The sequence below is a fragment of the Pongo abelii genome, chromosome 20, assembly GCF_028885655.2.
Source record: "Pongo abelii isolate AG06213 chromosome 20, NHGRI_mPonAbe1-v2.0_pri, whole genome shotgun sequence".
Taxonomy (NCBI): domain Eukaryota; kingdom Metazoa; phylum Chordata; class Mammalia; order Primates; family Hominidae; genus Pongo; species Pongo abelii.
The window spans coordinates 57,948,563-57,970,516 of record NC_072005.2 but is presented as its reverse complement, the minus strand read 5'-3'; the positions used below and the strand labels follow the sequence as shown (position 1 = coordinate 57,970,516).

Here is a 21,954-nt window from a genome sequence, read left to right as displayed (position 1 = left end):
CTGAGTTTATGCTAATGAGGAGGATCTGGGCGGATCCGGGATGGTTGCCAGAGAGACGAACCCTGTGATCCCAGTGGAATTTTTAGCCTCATGCCCTAAATTCCAAGAGGGGAGAGGGGCTGGAGATTGACTAATCACCAGTGGCCGATGATTTAATCAATCATGCTATAAAATAAAAATAAAATCCTAAGGCCCTTCCTCCACCCTGCTCACCATCACCACCACCACTGACTCAACAAGACCCTTTCTTAGCCAAAGGGATCCCAGAGAAACCTAAAAACTGAGTTCCTGGCCATGACTTCAAGGGAGGTGGGACACGCCTTCTTATGCCCCTTCCCTTTTGGAGTTTAGGAACACAAGAAGACCAGCATTATACTTAAAATAGATGTCCTAAGATTGACAAAACAGACTCTTTGTGATGATAAGATACCAAATTACATACAAGACCTAAGGCAAGTGTTAAGTCACTTCTAAGGGCCATCAATCTTGCTACACCCCGCATCCTTATCTTAAAACATTCTTTTTTGCAGACTCCAGGTTTTGCAGACTCCAGGTTTTAAGCAGACCTTACTCCTTTAACCAAGTGCAAATGAAAGAATCCCTGAATCCATCTGTAACCTGTAAGCCCGCCCCTCTTCAAGATATTCTGCCTTTTCAGGACGAACCAATGTATGTCTTCCATGTATTGGTTTACGACTTTGCCTGTAACTCCTTTCTCCCTAAAATGCATCAAATCAATTTTTACTTTAAGTTCAGGGATACATGGGCAGAATGTGCAGGTTTATTACATAGGTATACGTGTGCCATGGTGGTTTGCTGCATCATCATCTAGGTTTTAAGCCCTGCATGCATTAGGTATTTGTCCTAATGCTCTCCCTCCCTTAACTCCCACCCCCCCTCCCTCAACAGGCTCTGGTGTGCGATGTTCCCCTCCCTGTGTCCATGTGTTCTCATTGTTCAACTCATGATTGCATGAGTGAGAACATGCGGTATTTGGTTTTCTGTTCCTGTGTTACTTTGCTGAAAATGATAGCTTCCAGCTTCATCCATGTCCCTGCAAAGGATATGAACTCTTCTTTTTTATGGCTGCAACATCAAACCAAACCTAATCTGGCCAACCTTGGGCACACCACAGTCACTGAAATTGTCCCAGAATAAACTTCTTTAAAATATTTTACAGAGTCCAGGTGTGGTGGCTCATGCCAAAAATCCTAGTACTTTGGGAAGCTGAGGCAGGAGGATCACTTGAGCCCAGAAGTTTGAGACCAGCTTGGATAATCTAGGGAGACCCCATCTCTACAAAAAATTAAAAAAGTAGCTAGGTGTGGTGGCACATGCCTATAGCCCCAACTACTCAAGAAACTGAGGTGGGAGGATCACCTGAGCCCAGAAGGTCGAGGCTGCAGTGAGCCATGATTGTGACACTGCACTCCAGAGTGAGATCTTGACTCCAAAAATCAATAAATAAATAAAAATAAATAAAATAAAATACTTTATAGAGTTTGGTTTTTCTGTTAACAATGCTCAGGTAAAGGAACATCCACAAAAACCCTAAACAATGGGGTTCGGAGAAGTTCCAGGTTGATGAAGATGTCCACATGGCACCATTGCAGACAGAAGCTCTCACACTCGGAACCCTTCTGGACCTCACCTTATGTTCCCCCTCATCTGGCCACTCACCTGTAACCTTTATAATACTCTTTATAATAAACTGGTACATGGAAGTAAAGTGCCCCCCTAAGTTCTGTGAGCTGTGATAGCAAATTATGGAATGTCACAAAGGGGTTGTGGGACCCCTGATTTGTAGCCAAGTCAGATAGAAGTGTGGGTACCCTGTGGTCCCAGTGCCTGTGACTGGCATGTGAAGTCAGGGGCACTCCCGTGGGACTGGGCCCTCAACCTGTGGGGGCTGCGCTAACTCCAGGGAGTTAGTGTCAGAACTCATGCAGTTGGTATCCAGAGAGTTGGAGAATTGTTTGTTGGTGGCAATGCAGCCTGGCCTCTTTGGTGTCAGAAGTGTGGAGTGGAGAAACAGGGTCTTCTTTTCATTTATTCATGTTTTTTGAGACACAGTTTCACTCTGTCCCCCAGGCTGGAGTGCAGTGGCGCGATCTTGGCTCACTCCAACCACCACCTCCTGGGTTAAAGCGATTCTCCTGCCTCAGCCTCCCTAGTAGCTGGGATTACAGGCGCCCACCACCACGCCCAGCTAATTTTTGTAGTTTTGGTAGAGGCGGGATTTCATCATGTTAGCCAGGCTGGCCTCCAACTCCTGACCTCACATGATCCGTCTGCTTCGGCTTTGAAAAGTGCTGGGATTACAGGCGTGAGCCACCACGCCCGGCCCAGGGTTTTCTTTCAAACCCACTCCTCCCTGGAGGCCTCAGAGGTCCAGGCCACCAGCCCTGGGCCCTGGATCCCCACCTTTGGATCTATTTTCTGAATCTGATTGCTGTGTTTGTCCTACAGAGACTCTTCTGCCCTGACTGTGGTGGAGGCCGATGCAGGAGGCAGGGTGGACAATGGGAACTTGCAGAGAGGAGGGGGTAACCTGCAGAGCTAAACCACATGTGCAAGAGGAACCTGGGCTTGGGAAGTTTTCTGTCAGGGCTCGCTGTTGCAGGAAGTCAGGGACCCCAAATGGAGGGACCGACTGAAGCCACGGCAGAAGAACACAGACTGTGAGGATTTCATGGTCATTTATTAGTTCCCCAAATTAATACTTTTGTAATTTCTTATGCCTGTCTTTACTGCAATCTCTAAACATAAATTGTAAAGATTTCATAGACACTCATCACTTCCCCAATCAATACCCTTGTGATTTCCTATGCCTGTCTTTACTTTAATCTCTTAATCCTGTCAGCTGAGGAGGATGTATATCGCCTCAGGACCCTGTAATAATTGCATTAACTGCACAAATTGTACAGCATGTGTGTTTGAGCAATATGAAACCTGGGCACCTTGAAAAAAGAACAGGATAACAGCAATTGTTCAGGGAATAAGAGAGATAACCTTAAACTCTGACCACTGGTGAGCGGGGCGGAACAGAGCCATATTTCTCTTCTTTCAAAAGCAAATGGGAGAAATATCGCTGAATTCTTTTTCTCAGCATGGAACATCCCTGGGAAAGAGAATATGCACCTGGAGGTATAGGCTTATAAACAGCTCCCCCAGGCGCTCCTGTCTCTTATGGTCGAGACTGCAGGGGTGAAATAGACCCCAGTCTCCCATAGCGCTCCCAGGCTTATTAGGAAGAGGAAATTCCCTCCTAATAAATTTTGGTCAGACCGGTTGATCTCAAAACCCTGTCTCCTGAAAAGATGTTATCAATGACAATGGTGCCTGAAACTTCATTAGCAATTTTAATTTCACCTCGGTCCTGTGGTCCTGTGATCTCGCCCTGCCTCCACTTATGTTGTGATATTACATTACCTTGTAAAGTACTTGATGTCTGTGACCAACACCTATTCACACACTCCCTCCCCTTTTGAAAATCCCTAATAAAAATTTGCTGGTTTTTGTGGCTTGTGGGGCATCACAGAACCTACTGACATGTGATGTCTCCCCTAGACGCCCAGCTTTAAAATTTCTCTCTTTTGTACTCTGTCCCTTTATTTCTCAAGCTGGCCAACGCTTAAGGAAAATAGAAAAGAACCTACGTGAATATTGGGGCAGGTTCTCCGATAGCTCGGAAGGCAGTAGAGCTGAGAATCTAGGGGTCCAGGCCTCATCTTGAGCCCACTGGATGCCAGCCCCCCACCCCCTCCTCCCTCAGACCCAGGAGTCCAGGTCCAGCCCCTTCTCCCTCAGACTCCAGAGTCTAGGCCCCCAGCCCCTCCTCCTTCAGACCCAGAAGTCCAGGTCCCAGGCCCTCCTCCCTCAGATCCAGGAGTCCAGGTCCAGCCCCTCCTCCCTTAGTCCCAGGAGTCCAGGTCCAGCCCCTTCTTCCTCAGACCAGGGAGTTCAGACCCCAGCCGCTCCTCCCTCAGACCCAGGAATCCAGGTTCTCAGATCTTAGTCTAAGCCCCCAGCTCCTCCTTCCTCTGTGACTGGTAGGGTATAGTCTAGTGACTTAATGCCTACCACCTGATTTCTGTTACCCAGCCATGCTGCCTGTGTGCTGTATCACTTGTCCCAGGAAACTGCTCTTCTTGTGCCTCAGTTTCCCTCTCTGGAAAATGGGTCTCCTCCTCTCTTGCTTCCCTGGAGAGGATAAACAGCTTTTGCAAAAGGAAGTCCTTCCCTCCCTCTCCCTCTGGCTCTTACTGTCTCTGTTTCTCTCCAGGGAAAGTGGCAGGAGAGATGGTGGGTGCTGGGGTAGAAAGCGCCTTCAACTGGATACAGGCAGGGCTCTCCCCCTCCAGGCCTTTCTCTCCCTCCTCCCAGCTCTGGAAGTCCTACAGTTTCTCCCAGAGGCACTGGCTGGAGGCAGAAGGTGGATGTACAGTCATCATTGCTGGCTAGGCTCCCTCCCTCCCTCCCTGGATTTCGGCAGAATCATGGAAGCCTAGGGGTTTCCCAGAATATGCGTGTGGGGGAGAAAAGCTCCCGTCTAACTCCAGCCCATCCAAGGTTCTGAGTTCCTGGAAGTCCAGAGGCAGTCTCTTTACAGACTTGGGGACTTTGCTGATCCTGGAGTCTTTTTTGTCTAAGGTCTCACCTCCCCAGAGCTCCTCAACCCATCCTCCCAGGACTGGCCACTCTGAGTGGTGTCCCTAGAACTATTATGTAGGAGTGGGATGGGGGTCCCAGCTGCTAGGCCTCTCTCCCCAACTTCTCTCCTCCCCCTCTTCCCTATCCTTCCCTCTCTCTCTCCTTCCTCCATTCTCCTCCTACTCTTCTGACCTTCCTCACCCTCCTTCTCTCTTTCCCTACCTCCTCTCCTTCCTCCTTCTTCCCTCATCTTTCCTTCCCCTCCTTCCTTCCTCTCCTTTTTTTTTTTTTCCCCAGACAGTCTTTTTGTCACCTAGGCTGGAGTGCAGTGGCGTGATCTCGGCTTACTGCAAACTCCACCTCCCGGGTTCAAGCTATTCTCCTGCCTCAGCCTCCTGAGTAGCTGGGACTACAGGTATGCACCACCACGCCCACCTAATTTTTGTATTTTTAGTAGAGACGGGGTTTCACCATGTCAGCTAGGCTAGTCTTGAACTCCTGACCTCAAGTGCTCCACCTGCCTTGGCCTCCCAAAGTGCTGGGATTACAAGCGTGAGCCACCGCACCCGGCCGCTCTCCTTTTTCTTTCCCCTCTCCATCTACCAATGTGACTTTCTATCCTGACCTCATACATTTGTTCAACACATATTTGTTGAGCACCTACCAGGTACTAGACACAGGTTCAGGCTCTGAGGAATGAGCCATGAACAAACCAGATAAAGACAGCTGCCTGTCTAGAGCTTGCATTCGAACCAGGAAGACACACATTATACAAAAAAGATACTAAATGTACCTTATGCAAGTTATACGTTATATAGGAAGGGGACCAATGCTATGGGGAAAAAGAAAAAGCAGAGGAGAGTAAAGGGAGTCAGGAATCCAGGGGTAGGGCAGGTTTTGCTGTTGAATAGATGGTCGCGGAAGCCAGCTTCTGTCTTTCATTCCTCTCCCTCCCTCCTTTTCTCCTCTGTCTCTCGGTATCTTGATCCCCGAAGTGTGCATTTCCCTTCCCAACCCAGAACACCTGGCAAAGAAACCATCTACCTGGATTCAAGCATTTAATAAAACAAGGATCTCTTCAGGTTACTGCCCAGGGGCCCCTTGCCCTCACTGGTTCCCCAGTAGGTACCTGCCTGAGATGGAACAAAGCGAGGAGCAACTGTAACCAGAACTAGCTGAGGTTAGGGGCTTGGCAAGTTAGCCCGCCATGTCTGTGTCCATCTCCCAGTCTTCTTGGTCATGGCTCCTCGGGATCCTGCACCTCTGCCCAACCTCACTCACACTTCTTCTCTAGCCTGGAAAAGCCCCAGGGATCTCTGATGCAACCCCATCCCCCAGCAACTCATCCTGGCCCAGAGCCCCTTGTCTCTCCCTCCAGTTTGTCCCTTACTCAGACAAAGAGCTGATCCTGCCCCTCCCTTGCTCACAGCCCTTCCACGGCTCCCCATTGCCACCAGAGCAAAGTCCTAGCCTCTGATTCCTGCATTGAAAACCCGACACGTTGCATGTGTTAAATAGCTTGATTTAGCCATTTTACAATGAATATATATATGTATATAGCAAACGTCATGTTGTATACCATAAATATGTATAATTGTTACTTAGTTAAAAAAAATTTTTTTTTTTTTTTGAGACGAGAGGCTGGAGTGCAGTGGCACAATCTTCGTTCACTGCAACCTCCGCCTCCCGTTCAAGTGACTCTCCCACCTCAGTCTCCTGAGTAGCTGGGATTACAGGTGCACGCCACCACACCCGGCTAACTTTTGCATTTTTAGTATAGATGGGGTTTCACCATTTTGGACAGGCTGGTCTCAAACTCCTGACCTCAAGTGATCTGCCCGCCTTGGCCTCCCAAAGTGCTGGGATTACAGGCATGAGCCACTGTACCCGGCCAAAAATTTTTTTTAAACCCAAATGGGTGGACCTCACTAGGGACCCTACACCCCCCAGCCCCTTGTTTCACCCTTTGTGCTTCACAGCATCAATCCGCCCTTACTTTTTTGACTGGCCACATCATTTCTTGCCTCGGATGCCCCTTTCTTGCCCCACCTTCCACCCCCACCCTGACCATGGCTAACGCCTCATCAGCCAGCATCACCTCCTCCAGGAAGCCCTCCCTGACTCTTGGGCTGGGTTGGTGCATCCTTGCACTGTTTTGTGGCCCTCTGTTTACACAGCTGTCTTCTCTACCAGATTGGCATCTCCCCAAGGGCAGGGCCCAGGGCTGAGTCATCTCTGTGTGCCCGGCATCGCCCAGCCCAGCCCTGTCCACCAGGGCTCAGGAGATGTCCCCAAAATGAATGAATGCTCTCTCCTCTGCCTTTGCTCCATTTTTGCCTTACCTCTCCCACCCTGCGCTCCTTCTGTCCAGGTATTCTGTAAGCTGTACCCTGAGGTTTCCTGATGATGGCTGAAATGCTGGGAAGGCCACTGTGGACCCAGGGCAGGGACTGGAGAGCAGCCACCACAGGAGCGGGGGTTTCCAGGAGCCATGGGTGTTAGTGAAGGGTGCAGGGTCCCTACCTGTCCCTCCACCACCAGCCCCGGCATCCTGTGGGAGTGTCCAGCTTCACTGCTCCCTGTCTTTCAGTACTTGTCTGGGCTGCTTCCAGCCTTGGTCATCTCTTCCTGCAAGAAATTCTGGGGGCTGGACATGTAGGTCTAAGGGAGAAGGAAGCTAGGAGTTGAGACTCCTGGGCCTGAGGGAGGAGGGGCTGGGGGTCTGCACTCCTGGGTCTGAGGGAGGAGGGGCTGGGGGTCTCCACTCCTGGGTCTGAGGGAGGAGGGGCTGGGGGCCTGGACTCTGGGTCTGAGGGAGGAGGGGATGGGGCCTGGACTCCTGGGTCTGAGGGAGGGGGTGCTGGGGACCTGGGCTTCTGGGTCTCAGGGAGGCGGGGCTGGGTGCCTGAACTCCTGGGTCTCAGGGAGGGGGGACTGGGGGCCTGGACCCTGGGTCTGAGGGAGAAGGAACTCTGAACCTGTACTCCTGGGTCTGAAGGAGGAGGGGCTGGGTGTCTGGGATCCTGGGTCTGAGGGAGAAGGGACTAGGTGTCTGGGATCCTGGGTCTGAGAGAGGAGGGTCTGGGGGCCTGGGCTCCTGGGTCTGAGGAAGGAGGGGCTGGGGGCCAGGGCTCCTGGGTCTGAGTTGGAGGGGACAGGGAACTCTGATGTCTGGGTCTGTGGGAGGAGGGTTGGGGGCCTGGGGCTCCTGGGTCTGCGGAAGGAGGGTTGGGGGCCTGGGGCTCCTGGGTCTGCGGGAGGAGGGTTGGGGGCCTGGGGCTCCTGGGTCTGCAGGAGGAGGGTTGGGGGCCTGGGGCTCCTGGGTCTGAGGGAGGAGGGGCTGGGGGCCAGGGCTCCTGGGTCTGAGTTGGAGGGGACATGGAACTCTGATGTCTGGGTCTGCGGGAGGAGGGTTGGGGGCCAGGGCTCCTGGGTCTGAGTTGGAGGGGACAGGGAACTCTGATGTCTGGGTCTGCGGGAGGAGGGTTGGGGGCCTGGGGCTCCTGGGTCTGAGGGAGAAGGGGCATGGGAACCTGGACTCCTGGGCCTGAGGAAGGGCTGGGGTCTGGACTCTCGGGTCTGAAGGAGGAGGGGGCTGGGAACCTGGACTCCTGGGTCTTATAGGAGGGAAACTTTAAGGATTAAAGCCCTGGTTATCCTTCTTCATCCGCACTCTGGTTTTAGAAACATCTGGTTTTATACAGCTGCTCCACCCGAGCAGGGCGGGGAGGGGGCTGGGCAGCCAAATGCCCCACTTCTGGGGAGGAGCCTGCGCTGCCCCCTCCCACTGGGCGGAGGACTCACCCTCCCCTTCTGCTCTGGGCTGGCCTCAGATCATCTGAGGACCCATCATCCTGACACAGCCAGACACCAGGCGGCCCGGCTCCCGGCAACAGCGTCAGACACAGCCCGGCCCGCCCTGGTGGGTGGGCGGGGCGTTGGGGCTCCTTGGGAATGCACCTTCTCCCTGACAGGCCCAGGCAGAGGCTTGGCCTGGCGCAGCCTCCTTGGGAAAACCCCAGGGTGTGAGGACTTGGTGTGAGGACTTGGTGTCTGGCAGGGGAGCGCTCCGGGACAGGCTGGAAGAGATGAAACTGCAGGGAGAGACGAAGATATAGAAACAGAGAAATGGAGAGAAGCTGAATGAGAGAGAGAGAGAGAAACACATACAGAGATAGAGCCTTACAAAGAGATAGGTGTGGTGGCTCACGCCTGTAATCCCAACACTTTGGGAGGCCAAGGCAGATGGATCACTTGAGGTCAGGAGTTGGAGACCAGCCTGGCCAACATAGCGAAACCCCATCTCTGCTAAAAATACAAAAAAGTAGCTGGGTGTGGTGGTGCGTGCTTGTAGTTCCAGCTACTCAGGAGGCTGAGGCAGGAGAATCGCTTGAACCCAGGAGGCGGAGGTTGCAGTGAGCCGAGATCATGCCACTGCACTCCAGCCTGGGTGACAGAGTGAGACTCCATCTCAAAAAAAAAAAAAAAAAGAGAGAGATGGGGATGCAGAGAGACGGAGGGAGGATAGAGACAGAGCTAGAGACAGAGGGAGATAGAGGGAAAAAGAGACAGAGAGAAAGACACACACACACGGACACACAGTGAGAAAGTCAGGGAGAGGAACTCAGAAAGAGAGAGAGCCACACAAGAAGGAAGTCAGGGAGACTTCAGAAATGCAAAGGGACAGACACTCCCGGGTAAAAACAGAGAGAGAATGGCTGTGAGGGGGGATGAGGAGGAGAAACAGACAGGAATACACAGAGGCGGAGACCCAGATAGATGGACCGGGAAACAGAGATGGGGAGACAGATACAAAATGACAGAGATCTGGGGAGAGAGAGACGAGGAGAGAGAAGGACGGGGGAATTTCTCTCTGCTGCTCCATGTCTTTCAGCCTGTCCTGGAGCTGGCCCATGCCAGACACCAAAGGTCGTTGGATTCACAGGCAGGGAGAAAAGAACAAGGCAGCTACCAAGGCAGAAAGTGAGACATCAATAGTCCACAGTAAGAGGAGCAGAGAGAAGAACAGAATTAGATACAGATAGTCTTTTTTTTTAAATTCATGGAAAGAAGGGCATGTAAACAGACATTTATCACAGATCTGGTCCTGAGGGGCTGGGGTCCGGGCACCCCAGGTCCCGCATCTCTTTTCCACCCTTCCTCTGACTCAGTTTCCCTGATGGGTGAGAGCACTGACAGACCCCGGCTGGCTCCCCAGGGGCAGCTGACCAACAACTCTCTGTGTTCATCCCTGAGTCCCTGGGGATACAAATCCCAGCGCCCCAGCTCTCCACCCCAGACCCTGGTGCACACACGCAGACCCACGTCAGTTAGGCGCTGAATGGACAGACGTTCACTCACAGCTCTGGTTCCAGGCAGTTGTGCCTCGGGCCAGCGTACACACAGGCACACCCACAGCACGCACGTGTGTGTGTTTCGTTCCATCTACCAGTTGCTGAGACATGTCCCTGGGGGGCCCAACCCAGAGATGGATTCTGGGGACAGGAGAGGCGGCTGTGGGGAGAGGCAGGGCAGGGGTGACTGGGGAAGGTGAGAAGGGGGAGGTGGGGAGAGCTTTAAAGCAAGAAGAGAAAGAAATGAGGGTGAGAGGAGGCAAGAGAAGTGGAGAGGAAGAAAGGGATGGAGAGAAAGACAGAAACTTGGAGAAATGTGGTAATGGGGAGAGAGATGAGGGTACCAATAAAGAGATGAGGAGAAATAGTGGGTTGGGGAGAAAGAAAGGGATGGAGGGAAATACAGGGATAGGGGATGAGGGGGATGAGGGGAACCCCCAAAATGCAAGTGAGGTGGAAGAGAAAAATCAGGGGAGACAAGGGACAAGAGGGGGGAGGAAGAGAGAAGAAGACATAGAGGAGAGAGGGAGAGGAGGGGGGTGACGGCAGAGAGGACTAGAGGAGGGGAGCGGGTGGACATAGGGGCCTGGGAAGGGAGGCCCATCTGGCTGAGGGGGGTGGGAGTAATAGCGGGAAGCGGGTGGAGCTGCCCGGCTGGGCCATGACCTCAGAGCCCCTGGCCCAGCTTAGCCTGACTGACGTCAGCGCTTGCTCCCGCCCCCGCCTGTGCTGGTCTTCAAATGACCCCCTCCAGCTCTCTGGCCACAGACAGGCTGGGAGAGCAAGCCGGAGAGAAGAGAGAGCCCGGCCAGACCCACTGCGATGAGACAGGTTGTGTGTGTGTGTGTGTGTGTGTGTGTGTATACAGCCATGTGGGGAAAACTACTGCCATATGTGTGACCACGTGTGTTGGGGAACTGTGTGTGCATGATTTCATGTGTGTATCCATGTGTGTGACAGTGACCATATGTGTGTAGGGGACAGTGAGCATGTGAGGCTGAGTGTGCAGGTCTGTGTATACATTGCCCTGTGTGAGCGGCCATCCCAAGTACATGTAGGTGAGATATGCCATGTCTGTATTTCTGTATCTGTGTATCTTGCTATAAACTTGTGTATGTCTGTGTTCCCTGGGAGGCAGAGAGAAAGAGGGAGTGAGACAGTGAGCGAATGAAAGAGACTGAGTGAGAAAGAGAGTTGGATTTGCCTGTGGCACGTGGGAATGGATTTCTGTTTCATGCGTTCAATAGCTATTAAGTTGAACCAAATGAAATCGCCGATACTGAGCCACTCTAAACTTGGAAGAATAGCAATTTCATCTGATTCAGTATCAGCTTGACAGTCACCTACTATTTCTCTTGAAATCTTCCCTGTGCGTCCCATTGCCCCAGACTCTCAGTTGGGGCTCTGTGTGTTTGTGGCCACGTGGGCGTCCCTTGCTGGTGTTGCTTTTTCCTGCCGAGGGGCATGTGTTTGCAGGTTCACCTGTGTGGCCGTCGGTGGGGGTCACGGGATCACTGTGTTTGGCCTGAGTGAGTGTCTCAGGTCATCCTGTAGAACACGAGTAATTTCATTCTGTGTGTCACTCATCGTGTGTGAGTTCACGTGTAGGGGAGTGTGTCTACACGTGTGTTCATCTGTGTTTCTGGAATCAACTCTCCGGATCCCCAGCATGAACTGGGCCATCCTTAGGAACTCTGGCAAGGCCAGGTTTGAAGCAAAGGAAGAGAGAAGGGGGATTCGAGAAGAAAGAATAATGTTTAATGTTGAGAGTTTAAAAGCTGTACCTCAGCTTTGTCCTCTAGAAATGTAACGAAAACCACAATATCTAATTTAAAATTTTCTTGCGGCCACATTTGAAAAAGTAAAAACAAACAGGTGAAATTAATTTTAATAATATATTTTTATTTAACCCAGTGTGTCAGGGGCCAGCATATTTTTTTAATAAAGGGCCCAATATTAAATATTTGAGGCTTTTGGGGGCCATCTGGTCTCTTTTGAAAGTACTCAACTTCGATGTTGTAAATGTAGAATCAGCCACAGATGATGTATAAACAAATGAATGTGGTTGTATGCAAATAAAACTTCCTTTAAGGACACTGAAATTTGAACTTCATATTTTTCATGCTCCACAAACTATTATTCTTCTTTTGGCTTTCAAAAACCATCTAAAAACACACCCCCAAAATTCTTAGCCTGCAGGCTGTAGCAGGTCTTAGCATACTGACTCCTGCTACGTATAAGATATGATCATTTCAATATGTAATCAATACATAAATGTTAATGAGCTATTTTACTTTCTTTTCCCCAGACTTGGGCTTTAAAATCCAGTGTGTTCATAGCACTTCTCACTTAGATGCTATCTTTTCATTGGAAATACCTAATCTGTGTTTAGATTTTATAAAATTTACAGTTATAAAAGGGGCATCGTAGATGCAACTTGTTCCAGACATATTTAAAAGCTTTCCAATACTGAATCAAGTAAGAGTTTTTAAATTTAAATGAATTAAAATTAAATAAAATTTAAAACTCAGTTCCTCGGGATACTGGCTGCATTTCAAGTACTTGGTAGATACATGTGGCTGGTGACACCTGTGTTGGACACAAAGATCTACATCTTAATGACACACTTAAATAACCCATAGTAAGCCTATGAGGCACGAACGGGTGGCATAGGAGGCAGTTTAGCGTAGAGGGGACGCCAGAGCCAGACTGCCTGAGTTTTACTTCTAACTCTGCTTATTACCTGAGTGACCTTGGGTAAAAGTATTTGCCTCTCAGTGTCTCAGTTTCCTCATCTGTAACAGAAGACAGTAAAGGTACCTGCCTTATAAGGTTGTTGTAGAGACCGGGTGCAGTAGCTCACGCCTGTAATCCCAGCACTTTAGGGGGCCAAGGTAGGAGGATCGCTGGAGCCTGGGAGTTCGAGACCAGCCTGAGCAACACAGCAAGACCCTGTCTCAATTATTATTATTATTATTTCGAGATGGAGTCTCACACTGTCACCCAGGCTGAAGTGTAGTGGTGCCATCTTGGCTCACTGCAACCTCCACCTCAGGGGTTCTAGCAATTCTCCTGCCTTAGCCTTCTGAGGAGCTGAGACTACAGTCATGCGCCACCAAGCCTGGCTAATTTTTGTATTTTGGTTTCACCATGTTAGCCAGGCTAATCTTGAACTCCTGACCTCAGGTGATCCACCCGCCTTGGCCTCCCAAAGTGCTGGGACTACAGGCGTGAGCCACAGTGTCTGGCCCCCACCTCAATTTAAAAAAATTATACATATATATATATATTAAGGTTGTTGTACAATAGTGTCTGGCACACAGAAAGTACTTTTTCCTCTGATTCTGGGCTCTTCCAGCAACATTTACTGGGGCACCTGGTTCTGCTGGGGAGTTGGGCAGTGGAAAAGGAGAACCAGGCTATGCCTCTGGAAAGTCAGAGAGAAGAGTCCTCCACCGTGGGCTGCTGATCTTGTGCAAGCCACTCCTTCTGGCCAATCAGTCCTCAGTTTGGCCACCTGTATGGTGGCAGCGAGCACTATCTGTCCCCCAGGGCTCTCCCGAGGGCTAGAGGTTTAGCGATTCGATTCCTAGGGTTCAAATCCAGGCTCCTCTGCTTTCCAGGGATGACCTTGGGCAAATTGCTGAACCTCTGTGTGACTCAGTTGCCTCATCTGTAGAATGGGGATAATAATAACAGTACCTACCTTACAGCGCTGTTGTAAAGATTAAAATAAATTCCTTCATCTTAAAGGCTTAGCGCAGGGACTGGTACACAGCATTACCCTAAGAAACCTTTGATTGGGAGATAAATCCTCATTGTATGTGCCACTAACAAAGAGGAGGGAAACGCCCTAGTAATTAAATTGTGACACTCCATCGCATGCAATCATCCTCACGGATTTAAGAGATTTCAAAACGTGGAAAAAAGTTGTATTGGAAGGAACAAAATCAGGCTGGGCTTGGTGGCTCATGCCTGTATTCATAGAACTTTGGGAGACTGGGGCCTAGGTGACATAGTGAGACCCCTCCTCTAATTTTTTTTTTTTTTTTTAATTAGCAAGGCATTGTGACTCCAGCCTTGTGGTCCTAGCTTCTTGGGAGACTGGGGTGAGGGGATCGCCAGAGCCTAGGAGTTAGAAGCTACAGTGAGCTATGATGGTGCCACTGCACCCCAGCCTGGGCGACAGAGCAAGACCCTGTCTATAAAAATAAATAAATAATAATGAAAAGAAGGAATCTAATCAGCATGAAGCCTAGATAGCTATTTGCTCCAATTATTTTCGTTAATGAAAATAATTTTGGGCCCGGCGAGGTAGCTCATGCCTGTAATCCCAGCACTTAGGGAGGTCGGGGCAGCCATGTCACTTGAGCCCAGGGGTTCCAGACCAGCCTAGGTAACGTAGGGAGACCCCCGGCTCTACCAAAAATTTAAAAATTAGCCAGGAGTTGTGGCACACGCTTTGTAGTCCCAGCTACTCGGGAGGCTGAGGTGGGAGGCTGAGCTTGAGCTCGGGAAGCTGAGGCTGCAGTGAGCCGAGATGGCGACACTAGGCTGAAGTGAGACCCTGTCTCAAAAGAAAAAAAAAAAAAACGAAAGGAGAGAGAGAGAAAAGGAGAGCGAGAGCGCGAGAGAGAGACAGCGAGACAGACACAGAGAGAGAGAGAAAGATAAAGAAAGAGAAGGAAGGACAGAGGGAGGGAGGGAGAGAGGGAGAGAGGGAGGGAGGGGAGGGGAAGGGAAGGAGGGAAAGAAGGAAGGGATTTTTAATCTTCTCCCGGAGGAGGCTCATGCCCCCGGGACTCATGCCCCTTCCTTTCCCCTCTCGCTCCCAGCAGGACGCGCCCAAGCCCACTCCTGCAGCCCGCCGCTGCTCCGGCCTGGCCCGGAGGGTGCTGACCATCGCCTTCGCCCTGCTCATCCTGGGCCTCATGACCTGGGCCTACGCCGCCGGGGTGCCGCTGGCCTCCGATCGCTACGGCCTCCTGGCCTTCGGCCTCTACGGGGCCTTCCTTTCAGCGCACCTGATGGCGCAGAGCCTCTTCGCGTACCTGGAGCACCGGCGGGTGGCGGCGGCGGCGCGGCGCGCGACGGCGCGGGGGCCCCTGGATGCAGCCACCGCACGCAGCGTGGCGCTGACCATCTCCGCCTACCAGGAGGACCCCGCGTACCTGCGCCAGTGCCTGGCATCCGCCCGCGCCCTGCTGTACCCGCGCGCGCGGCTGCGCGTCCTCATGGTGGTGGATGGCAACCGCGCCGAGGACCTCTACATGGTCGACATGTTCCGCGAGGTCTTCGCTGACGAGGACCCCGCCACGTACGTGTGGGACGGCAACTACCACCAGCCCTGGGAACCCGCGGCGGCGGGCGCGGTGGGCGCTGGAGCCTACCGGGAGGTGGAGGCGGAGGATCCCGGGCGGCTGGCGGTGGAGGCGCTGGTGAGGACTCGCAGGTGCGTGTGCGTGGCGCAGCGCTGGGGCGGCAAGCGCGAGGTCATGTACACAGCCTTCAAGGCGCTCGGAGACTCGGTGGACTACGTGCAGGTGAGTACAGGCGCCTTCAGCCCACTCGTGACCCGAACACCCAAATCCCACTTTCCTGGGGTCTTTCCTTCAATGTACAGATTTGAATGACTCTCCCTTTCTTTATTCATTCATCCATGCAGTGGAGAGATTCTTTCCCTCACTCGTTCTTTCATGCATCCATCTATCCCTTTAGCCAATATGGAGATCATTCGTTCATTTATTCATTCATTTACCCATTCAATGTAGAGGCATTCTTTCCTTTCTTCATTCACCTGCATTCCAGGAAGAGACAATTTCACACATTCTTGACTCATCCATTCGTCTATCCATCCATTCAATATAGAGATTCATTTGTTCATTCATCCGTTCATCCACTGATTCAGTTATCCATACATTCAATGTAAAATTAAGTCCTTCCAGCCGGGCACTTTGGGAGGCTGAGGTGGGGGGATCACCTGAGGTCAGGGGTTCTAGACTAGCCTGGCCAACATGGTGAAACCCTGTCTCTACTAAAAATACAAAAATTAGCCGAGCGTGGTGGCGAGTGCTTGTAATTAATCCCAGCTACTCAGAAGGCTGAGGCAGAAGAATCTTTTGAACCCGGGAGGCGGAGGTTGCGGTGAGCCGAGATCGCACCACTGCACTTCAGCCTGGGCAACAAGAGCAAAACTCCCTCTCAAATAAATAAATAAATAAATAAATAATAAATAAATAAATAAATAAATAAAAGTTCTTCCTTACTTCATTCAGTGTAGAAATTCTTTTTCTTCACTCACTCATGGATATACCCATCTATTCATCCCATATGGAGATCATTTACTCATTTATTCATTCATTTATCTATTAAATGTGGAGATTTGTTCCCTTTCTTCTTTCCTTCTTCCCTCCTTCCTTTCCCCTCCTTCAGTGTTGAGATTCTTTCGTTCATCCATTCAGCCATCTATCTATGTATTCAATATACAGATTAATTTCATTTATTTACTCATTCATCCATCCCATTTGGTGTAGCAGTCTTTTTTTTTTTTTTTTTTTTTTTGAGATGGAATCTCACTCTGTTGCCCAGGCTGGAGTGCAATGCTTCAATCTCGGCTCACTGCAACCTCCACCTCCTGGGTTCAAGTGATTCTCCCACCTCAGCCGCCCCAGTAGCTGGTATTACAGGCACTTGCCATCATGCCCAGCTAATTTTTGTATTTTTGTAGAGACAGGGTTTCACCATGTTGGCTAGGCTGGTCTCAAACTCCTGACCTCAGGTGATCTGCCCACTTCAGCCTCCCAAAGTGCTGGGATTACGGGTGTGAGCCACCACACCCGGCCTGGTGTAGCAATTCTAATGCATTATATTAGTTTTCCATTGCTGCATAGCAAGTTACCATATGCTTGGCAGCTTGAACAAAACACATTTATTATCTCATAGTTTCTATGAGCCAAGAGTCAGCACAGCTCAACTGGGTCCTTTTTTCAGGATATCACCAGGTTGCAATCAAGGTGTCAGCTGGAGCTGGGTCTTTTTTAAGGCTTGGGGTTATCTTTTAAGCTTATGTATTCGTTGGTTGGCAGAATTGACTTTCTTGCAGCCACAGAACTCATAGTAGCAGTAGCTGGCCTCTTCAAGGCCAGCAAGGAGACTCTCTGACTTCTAGATCTGCTTTTAAAGGTTCTCCTGATTAGGTCAGGCCCACCCAGGATAATCTCCTTTTGATTAACTTATAGTCAAGAGATTTGGGGACTTAATTACATTGCAAAACCTATTCACCATTTCCATATTAGGTAATATAATCATGGCAGTTACATCCCATAACTTCTGCCATATTCTATTGCTTAGTAGCAAGTTAGGGGTCTCACTCACACACCAGAGGAGATGGTATATGTCTTATTGTTCATGTTCATACAAGGATGTGCATCTTGGAGTACATGTTAAACTGTGATTACACATTGAAAATGACTAAAAAAAAATCTCAAAATTACGTTCAGATGGGTTGCAGAGTGCCCCAGCTGCATCGCACCCCTTGGTACCCTCCTCTCAAGCATCAGCCTGATGCAGGGGTCTGTGCTGATCCTGGCCCCTTCCACCTCACAGGTCTGTGACTCAGACACAAGGTTGGACCCCATGGCACTGCTGGAGCTCGTGCGGGTACTGGACGAGGACCCCTGGGTAGGGGCTGTTGGTGGGGACGTGCGCATCCTTAACCCTCTGGACTCCTGGGTCAGCTTCCTAAGCAGCCTGAGATACTGGGTAGCCTTCAATGTGGAGCGGGCTTGTCAGAGCTACTTCCACTGTGTGTCCTGCATCAGCGGTCCTCTAGGTAAGCAGGGGCAGAGATTGGGAGGGCCATGGATGGGGTGGAAAGGGAGAAGAGAAGCCGGATGGGGCTGAGGATGTGACTGGGGTTGGGAACAAAGATGCAGCAGGGCAGGAATTGGGGATGGAATAAAACTGGAAGCTGGCGGTGAGGATGCTGCTTGGGGTCGAGCTGAGTTTGGTGTGGGGAGTGAGGTTGGAGAAAGGATATGGATGACGATTGGGGCTGGGGCTGGGGAAGAAGATGGGATAGGCTTGGAGTCAAAGACAGAGTTGGAGCCAGGTTTGAGGTTGCAGTGGGTTTTGGATGGGGCTGAGAATGGATATGGGATTGGTGATGAGACTGGGGTGGGCAGGTTTGCAGTCACAGTGGGTATAGCTCAATGACAGGCAAGTTGGAGTGGGTATGAGGTTGAGGACAGGATTGGGGCTGGAGATGGGATTGGAGATAGTGCTGAGATTGAGATTATGATGACTGAGGATGGGGTTGGAACTGGAGATGGGGTTGGGGCTGGAAACAGCATTGGAGTTGGTGTTGGTGACAGCAGAGGCTTACACTCTTTCACACCTCCCTTCCACCCAGGCCTATATAGGAACAACCTCTTGCAGCAGTTTCTTGAGGCCTGGTACAACCAGAAGTTCCTGGGCACCCACTGTACTTTTGGGGATGACCGGCACCTCACCAACCGCATGCTCAGCATGGGTTACGCTACCAAGTAAGCTGAGGGGACCAGGTGGTTGGGTATGTGTGGAGGCCAATGAATATCCTAGCGTGTGTGCATGCTGAGAGTTCTCCAAATCCGAAGTAACTCACCAGACAATGGGCTCTATCAAGTGAGACTTTAGAGGAGAGAGAAGGATACCATAATGGGCAGAGGGGCCATTTGCATTGAGCCAATGGACTCTACCAAGTGAGATATTAGGGGAGAGGGGAAGACACTATAAGGGAAAAGGCTGGCATTTGCATTGAATCATGGAATGCAGTGAACTCTACCAAGAGAGGCAAGGTGAGGGTAGAGAATTCCACCTAGAACTGAGATAGGGTGAGTTGGTTCTGCCATGGAGACCAAGGTAGCACAGTGGGGAGTGAAGTAGGAAGGGCAAGAGACAAATGGATAGAGTGGGGTCTAACTAGTGAGAGAGCCGTGGAGAAAGAATCAAGTGAGAGAAGGGGAGCACCTGAACTCTAGTGAGTTCTTCAAGAGAAGACAAGTAATTCCATGAGACTCAGGGGAGGATGATCTAGACCACGTGAAGTTCGGGGGAGAGTGATTTCTGCAAAGCCAGGTCCACTGAGAGACCCAGAGGGGACTTGGGATAATCCAAGGGAATCCATGCATGAATTCACTCAACAAATATTCACTAGGTCTCTAGAATGTTTAAGCTGCAGGGATACAGCAATAGGCAGACAGGACACCAATTGATTACATCAGCTGGGGAGACACACAAGAAATAAATAAGTAGAACATACAGTATGTTCATGATATGTGTTATGGAGATAAATAATGCCGGGCAGGGGGGTGGATAGGAAGTTTTGGGGTGGGGAGTGAAGTGTTAAGTGGAGTGCCCGAGGTAGGATGGGGCTCAAGGCTGAGAATAGTGTGGCTGGAGCACTGAACTGGGGGAGTATTAGGAGAGCAGGATGGAGAGTTAAGGAGGGGTCCACTCATGAAAGGCTTGTAGGTCTAAGGACTCTGACTAACATGAGGGAGCCATGAGAGGGTTTTAAGCAGAGAAGTGACACGTTGTAATGGGATCCCTCTGGCAGCTGTTTTGGGTACAGACTACAAAAGGCAAGGTCGGAAGCAGGGAGGCCACTGAGGATGCCAAGTGACACAGGGGAAGGAGACTAGACACTGTCAAGTAATGCCCAGGATTCTAGTCTTGTGTGGGCTTGGCTGGAAACCATGCAGGGATTGATTAATGATGTCTGCCACAAAACAGGAAGGAGGCCTGATGGTTCCCTTGAGAAGTTCTAATACATAGACTACCCTGGGTAGCAACCACGCCCATCCTGCTCCTCACTATAGGGCCTGCCAGTAATAGTAAGCATGGCAGTATTAGTAATATGTTAGTGATAGTAATAGTGTCAGTAACCAACATGATATTAGTAACAGCAATAGTAATGGTATTAGTCATAGTAAAAACAGAAGTAGCTAACATTTATTGAGCAAATACTATCTACTGGTCCTAAGCACTTGGTGTTTAATTTCATTCAATCCTTACAGTATCCTTGTCTTATGAGAGCCTTTTTTTAAATTTTTTTTTTATTTTTTATTTTTTTAGATAGAGTCTTGCTGTGTTGCCCAGGCTCAGGCTGGAGTGCAGGGGCACGATCATGGCTCACTGCAGCCTCAAACTCCTGAGCTCAAGAAATTCTCCCATCTCAGCCTCCCAAATAGCTGGGACTACAGGCCACCACACCTGGCTAATTTTTTTTTTTTTTTTTTTTAAGAGATGGGGTCTCACTATGTTGCCTAGGCTGATCTCAAACTCTTAGCCTCAAGTGATCCCCCTACCTCGGCCTCCTAAAGTGCTGGGAATACAGGCATGAGCCATTGCATCCCACCCATTGGTGCTTATTTATTTATTTATTTATTTAGTAGAGATGGGGTCTTGCTATGTTGCCCAGGCTGGTCTTGAACTCCTTATCCCTCAGCCTCTCAAAGTGCTGGGATTACAGGAGTGAGCCACTGCGTCCAGGCCTAGGAACCATTATCCACCCTATTCTACACATGAGAACACTGAGGCCTAGAGAGGTTAAGAAACTCGCCCCCAGTGGCCATCCACAGTGGTCATTTCTGCCTCCAGAATCCTGCCCAGGCCCCAAGGAGCACGCGATGATGCTCTCATTTCTCGCCCCCGTGCAGGTACACCTCCAGGTCCCGCTGCTACTCAGAGACGCCCTCGTCCTTCCTGCGGTGGCTGAGCCAGCAGACACGCTGGTCCAAGTCGTACTTCCGTGAGTGGCTGTACAACGCGCTGTGGTGGCACCGGCACCATGCGTGGATGACCTACGAGGCGGTGGTCTCCGGCCTATTCCCCTTCTTCGTGGCGGCCACTGTGCTGCGTCTGTTCTACGCGGGCCGCCCGTGGGCGCTGCTGTGGGTGCTGCTATGCGTGCAGGGCGTGGCACTGGCCAAGGCGGCCTTCGCGGCCTGGCTGCGGGGCTGCCTGCGCATGGTGCTGCTGTCGCTCTACGCACCCCTCTACATGTGTGGCCTCCTGCCTGCCAAGTTCCTGGCGCTAGTCACCATGAACCAGAGTGGCTGGGGCACCTCGGGCCGGCGGAAGCTGGCTGCTAACTACGTCCCTCTGCTGCCCCTGGCGCTCTGGGCGCTGCTGCTGCTTGGGGGCCTGGTCCGCAGCGTGGCACACGAGGTCAGGGCCGACTGGAGCGGCCCTTCCCGCGCAGCCGAGGCCTACCACTTGGCCGCGGGGGCCGGCGCCTACGTGGGCTACTGGGTAGTCATGTTGACTCTGTACTGGGTGGGCGTGCGGAGGCTTTGCCGGCGGCGGACCGGGGGCTACCGCGTCCAGGTGTGAATCCAGCCACGCGGATGCCGCCTCAAGGGTCTTCAGGGGAGGCCAGAGGAGACCTGCAGGGCCCCGAGCCACGAACTTGCTTGGTGGTTCTCTGGGCCTCAGTTTCCCTCCTCTGCAAAACGAGGGGGTCAGCCCAAGATTCTTCAGTCTGGACTATATTGGGACTAGGACTTCTGGGTCTCTAGGGAGGGTATTTATTGGTCAGGGTGTGGGATTTGAGGAGTGGAGGGGAAAGGGTCCTGCTTTCTCCTCGTTCTTATTTAATCTCCATTTCTACTGTGTGATCAGGATGTAATAAAGAATTTTATTTATTTTCCCCCAGCCTCCTCCTTTTTGAGAACTAAGGGGACTGGATGATTGAGAATTGGGGACGCTGGGCTCAGTGCTGGGTGCTAGCCGTTTGAACCTGGACAAGACACTCTCCTTCCTTGGAACCTGGGGTTCCCTCTTTTGAAAACAGGGATTATTAATCCCATGAGGCAGGGTTGGTGTGAGGGTTAAATTACTCAACTCACTCACTCACGGGTACTTACAAAGCACCTGCCACCTGCCGCGCACTGTCAGGTATTGCAGA

General features: G+C 51.0%; 1 protein-coding gene across 2 annotated transcripts; it reads left to right on the top strand.

The window, feature by feature from the left end:
* The first annotated feature begins 10,771 nt into the window (after positions 1 to 10,771).
* On the top strand, positions 10,772 to 21,701 carry HAS1 (hyaluronan synthase 1). Of its 2 annotated transcripts, none has more exons than XM_024237526.3 (5): positions 10,772 to 10,838; positions 14,846 to 15,550; positions 17,613 to 17,838; positions 18,418 to 18,550; positions 20,705 to 21,701. In XM_024237526.3, the coding sequence occupies exons 1-5, from the start codon at positions 10,830 to 10,832 to the stop codon at positions 21,378 to 21,380; spliced, it is 1,749 nt and encodes a 582-aa protein (XP_024093294.2). In that variant the 5' UTR covers positions 10,772 to 10,829; the 3' UTR covers positions 21,381 to 21,701. The 2 variants fall into 2 exon arrangements, with proteins under 2 accessions (XP_024093294.2, XP_024093293.2); XM_024237525.3 differs by having other exon boundaries at positions 14,843 to 15,550.
* The last annotated feature ends 253 nt before the right edge of the window (positions 21,702 to 21,954 follow it).

Coding starts and splice junctions, on each gene's coding strand:
- HAS1 (XM_024237525.3), top strand. Junction 15,551..17,612: donor ACTCGGTGGACTACGTGCAG/GTGAGTACAGGC, acceptor TCCACCTCACAG/GTCTGTGACTCAGACACAAG. Junction 18,551..20,704: donor AGCATGGGTTACGCTACCAA/GTAAGCTGAGGG, acceptor GCCCCCGTGCAG/GTACACCTCCAGGTCCCGCT.